The following is a 5,075-nucleotide window of genomic DNA, read 5'->3' as shown; positions in this document are numbered from 1 at the left end:
GGTACATGGGCCTCTCCCTGTTGTGGCCTCTTCCGTCGCGGAGCACAGGCTCCAGACGCACAGGCTCAGCGGCCATGGCTCACGGGCCCAGCCGCTCGGCGGCATGTGGGATCCTCCCGGACCGGGGCACGAGCCCATGTCCCCTGCATCGGCAGGCGGACTCTCAACCACTGCGCCACCGGGGAAGCCCCATTTGTGAATATATTAATGTACCTGTAAAGAGTTAGAATCTATCTCATACGAGATAGTTTTCAATTTTTCTTTTTATTATCTGTAATTTTAAATATATATAGGAAATAGGAAAGTTACATTAAACTGTCTTAATTTAACCCAGCCCTAAAGCATTCCCTTGACATTAGACAGGTCATATATTTCTCTGAAGAGCTGTCTAATGCAGCCTTTTGGTTTCTGCAGGTCCGATTCCTGGCAGCTCGTTCAGACCCAGTGCCTTCCTTCCTCTTCAAACAGCATTGGCTGCTCCCCCTTCCAGTTCCATGAAGCCACCATCTACAACGCTGTCAACAGCTCCAGCTGGAAGAGAATCACCATCCAGCTGCCTGACCACGTCTCCTCCAGGTAGGTGGCATACTAAGGTAAACTTCGTGGATCACCTGCCAGTCTCTGCAGAGCACATACAATGAGGCGAGAGCAACTGATAAAATGAGGCTAGACTTTTAGTTGCAGCCTAGTACCCTTTCCCCTCATCTCCCCCTCCTCTCACCAACCCATGCCCCTAAATGGCAATTGCATGTCCCAAGAAGAAATAGGATCTTGTTTGTAAATGATTCATAGACGTCAAATTTTCTTTTGATTAAATACCGCAGCACACACCAAACTCAATCACAGGCCCCGAGTCACAAATGCCCAAAGACTTGGGCTTGGCACCGTATCTTTCCCAGTGTCCTGTGCTCCCAAAGGCTGTGCTGCTTCTCCCAGAATCAATGTCCTCTGGGTTGTGCCAGGCTGGTTGGATTACGCAAAGCTGCAGGGTAAATATAATGGAGCACAGTCTTCCTAGAGCAGCATTTATTTTCCTCAAAGATTTGAAAATGATACACCACTATGGGAAAAATAGACGGGTTTATTATGGAACAGAATAGGAAATTCACATAAAATTTTCAGGGCTTTTGGGGTATATACTCCTAGAATGTGAGGGGTACACATTAACTCACCTCCACCAATTGGATGCTTCGGGGAGAAGTTTGGGAAGCTCTTTTCTTAGAAATAGCCCCCATTCCCAGAGCTGGATGCTGGACGTAGCCATGGAAAATAGCAGCCTCCTGAATCCCTTCTGCTGTCTGTGGGACTTTCAGTGCAACACAGTTTCGCTGGATCCAGAAGGGTGAAGAAACGGAGAAGCAAAGCTGGGCAATTGACCACGTGTACATCGGAGAGGCTTGCCCCAAGCTCTGCAGTGGGCATGGATACTGTACCACCGGCGCCATCTGCATCTGCGATGAAAGTTTCCAAGGTCAGAATCCCATTTTGTCGTTCTTGACACAGGAGACCATGGAGTTCTCATCTCAACATGTATGCAAAGGCTGCTAGGAAATGGATAGAAACTCTGGCCTGAGGGATTTGAGATAGATGATACACTCTTTGATCACATAGTTATTTACCTTTGGAATGAATTACCAAGGGTAATTTTATGCTATGTTCCTTGAATTTTTTGAAAATGCAGATTTTATCCTCCCAGGATATTCTATAGTACCTCACATTCTCCATCTTCCGTATAACTCCCTGCTCCAACCCCTACACTTGATTTCCACTCTGGACCTCTCTCCTGCCTGGCCTGGCTGCCTGTCCCTAGATACTGGACCGATATTCCTTCTCCCTGGACCTTTCCCGGTCCAGGGAGCAGCCACTGTCCTCCCAAGATGGAGCCGACAATTCAAGATGTTCTGTTTCCCAGGTCACTCTGTCACATATGAAAAAACCTTCATGACTCACAAAAATATACTTTTACTGCTTGAATTTCTAGAAGCTAACTGTGTATTTGGGGCAGAGTATTCAGTCAACTCCTAACATCCCAGGAGATTGCTATGTTGGCCTGTTTGAAGGCCTGCAGCCCTGCTTTCTTTTGATGCAATGTTTCTCATAGGTTTCAGCCTCTTTGTTACAAAGTTCACTCTATCCAATTACCATTATACCCTCGGAGCCTAATAGCAATGCACAGTAAATCATTTTTGAGTGAATCCTTACACTGCCGTATCCTTTACCATTTACACAGTATCCACCAATACATTCAGCAGAGTCATTTAGTATTTATGGTATTCCCCATAAATTAGCTATGGTTAATATCATTATTCCCACTTTACAGGTAAAGAAACTGAGACTCAGGGAGGTTAAGTGACTTGCCTAAGATCACATAGCAAGTACATGTCAGTAAGAAGACCAGAACTCAAGTTGTCCTTTCCAGTCAGCCTTGCTGTCTCTCAGAGCTGAGAGAGTTATCCAAAGAGGACCAAATTATATAGCTTCCCCAAGGGTACAATGGAAGAACCCATAGATTTGAATTGAGTAGAATCCATTTAGATTTCTTGGTGGATGCTACTTCCTTGCCTCCAAGTGAAATGAGTATGGTAAATGTAGACCGCTGCACATCTCTGAGGTTAGAAATTACTTAGCTGCCATCTTTTTCCCCTGGTCTCATTACTGCTGAGACCAACTGGGTCTGTTTGTATATTAGCTGGAGAATTTGAACTTTAGGCAAATGAACAAATCAAATGTCTCACAAGGAGTCCTAGGTGTCTGGAATTTGCCCTCTTCCCTGATCCAACAGAGCTATGACCTTTTGATTTTGAACTGTTGTAGACACTGAGAAAAGTTGTGCTGTTCCAATGAAGGAGAAATGCGAAGACATACACATTAGCTAAAGTAGCACCTTCCTTAAATGCCCATATTTCAGCTCTGTGGTCTCTGAGAGACACTTCCAGTTTTTGATTCATGTATTTATCCCAGCTTCATGATGGAATATTTTATATGTGCTCAATATTGTGCTAGGTGCTGGGATCCAACAATGAATAAAATATAGACTCTGCTGTCAAGAATCATCAAATATAAGAGCTAGAAGGAGAACAAGAACATGACTTATTTTCTCTTACAAAATCACGCTAGGGGACAAGAAATTAGGTTGTCTCTAATGCCAGGGTGAGATCACCCTCTAGAGACACGTCTTTGGTAAACATACAGGCCCAACCAGATGCTGTAGTTTTTTAACAATGGGCTTATACAAGAAATAAGCACATTAGCACCTACATATTTTAGTAAACATTGACTCAAAGATAATGGTATTTTTCAGCAACACAAGTCAATAATTATTGAAATAAAAGAGAAACATGCATTTCTGGGAGTCTATATCTGCCTGGTATTTTGTCATTCTTACAATAAATCTGAAATTGATTGGATTAAATTTGAAATTGAATGCTTGTTCTTAATCTTTGATGATTCTGCTTGTTCCAGCTAATTTTTGAAACTATTCCTTTCCCTCTAGGAGATGATTGCTCTGTTTTCAGTCATGATCTTCCCAGTTATATTAAAGATAATTTTGAGTCCGCAAGAGTCACTGAGGCAAACTGGGAGACTATTCAAGGTGGAGTGATAGGAAGTGGCTGTGGGCAGCTGGCACCCTATGCCCATGGAGACTCACTCTATTTTAACGGCTGTCAAATAAGGCAAGCTGCCACCAAACCTCTGGATCTCACTCGAGCAAGGTAATACAACTCCCAGGTTGTAGTCCAGACATAGAATCAGTCACAAGCACCTCATTGTCTGCTGTTAGCAGTGATCATGAGCTTTATGGCACAGGTGTCACTAAGCAGTGGAAACCTAAATGTCATCTGAATTTGGTATGAAAAAGCATTATATGTTTTCACAACTCAGAATTATGCTTTGCTTAAATTTAGTGTAGAATTACCTTGTATCTCTTCACACACACTGGCTGAGTGTTGGTAACATAGGCATAAGCCTGGAGAAATGGCCAAATATAAGAAATGGATAAGTGTATCACATCAACACGTTGAACACCGTGAACTTACACAATGTTAGAGGCCAATTGTATCTCAATAAAGTTGACAAAAATAAATAATTGGTTATGAATAATCTATATAGATAATTTAATATGGACCATATGCAAGCATGTAAATATAAATGTGAATGTGAAGAAGATTCGTAGTAATGCAAACATACATATTCCTGTATTTAGCATATGTAGCTATAAAAGGAAGTGGAGGATCGATGGCTGGATGGATGGGAACTTTAAAAGTTCACATGCTTTATGAGCTGCACGCTAATGCAGAATAGAGAGGACAGAGAAAAAGAGACCCAAGAGGGTTCCTTCCCCACCTGCCCTTCCCAGCTCTACCACCTTAGCCAGAGCAAAAACAGCTTATTGTCCGTGTAATTCAAGAAGAGATTCCAAGGCTTTATGAAGGTTGCAAAATACTAGACTACTCACTGCTGAAAAGTGCATGAGTATTTATGAGAATTAAATGTTGGGTTAGTGGGAATGTAGATGTTTACTTGAAGCTCAATATTAGTAATGTATTTTCAGAGGCAGAAAGGCAGGTTGGGGGGCCTTCAATATGATAAACAATAAAAATATTAAAAAATTAATTCCTGTAGAGTAACCATATAACTAACCATGGACGCCAGAAGTTGTTGTGTCCACCCATCCCCAATTTTTTTCCTACCAAAAAGATGTACATAATCTAGATCAACCTGATGTCTTCCTTGACCCCATATATAGCTACAACTAGCCACTTAGTTAATGATTGCACACCATGTCATGCAAGTAACTTTGCTTTAAATTAATTAATGCATTTAAATAATGCATTTACCAATTTAAGTCAGGCTCTTTATTTGACCACCTGTTAATCACTAGGAATCTTACGAGGATAGATTTCCTATGTTTAAAAACTGTATCTTCGGGCTTCCCTGGTGGTGCAGTGGTTGAGAGTCCGCCTGCCGATGCGGGGGACCCGGCTTCGTGCCCCGATCCGGGAAGATCCCACATGCCGCGGAGCGGCTGGGCCCGTGAGCCATGGCCGCTGAGCCTGTGCGTCAGGAGCCTGTAC

At 42.7% G+C, this 5,075-nt stretch overlaps 1 protein-coding gene across 2 annotated transcripts in view; it reads left to right on the top strand.

The window, feature by feature from the left end:
* Positions 1-5,075, top strand: part of RELN (reelin) — a 538,742-nt gene that overhangs the window by 521,139 nt on the left and 12,528 nt on the right. For both annotated transcript variants that reach the window (XM_024115956.1, XM_024115957.2), the window contains exons 59-61: positions 415-576; positions 1,314-1,471; positions 3,494-3,713. In XM_024115956.1, the coding sequence (XP_023971724.1) occupies positions 415-576; positions 1,314-1,471; positions 3,494-3,713 (540 nt within the window). The remainder of the gene's footprint in view (positions 1-414; positions 577-1,313; positions 1,472-3,493; positions 3,714-5,075) is intronic.

The sequence above is a fragment of the Physeter macrocephalus genome, chromosome 5 (genome assembly GCF_002837175.3).
Source record: "Physeter macrocephalus isolate SW-GA chromosome 5, ASM283717v5, whole genome shotgun sequence".
In the NCBI taxonomy this organism is placed as follows: domain Eukaryota; kingdom Metazoa; phylum Chordata; class Mammalia; order Artiodactyla; family Physeteridae; genus Physeter; species Physeter macrocephalus.
Note: the sequence above shows the minus strand (reverse complement) of the source record. Positions and strands in the feature narration are given on the sequence as shown.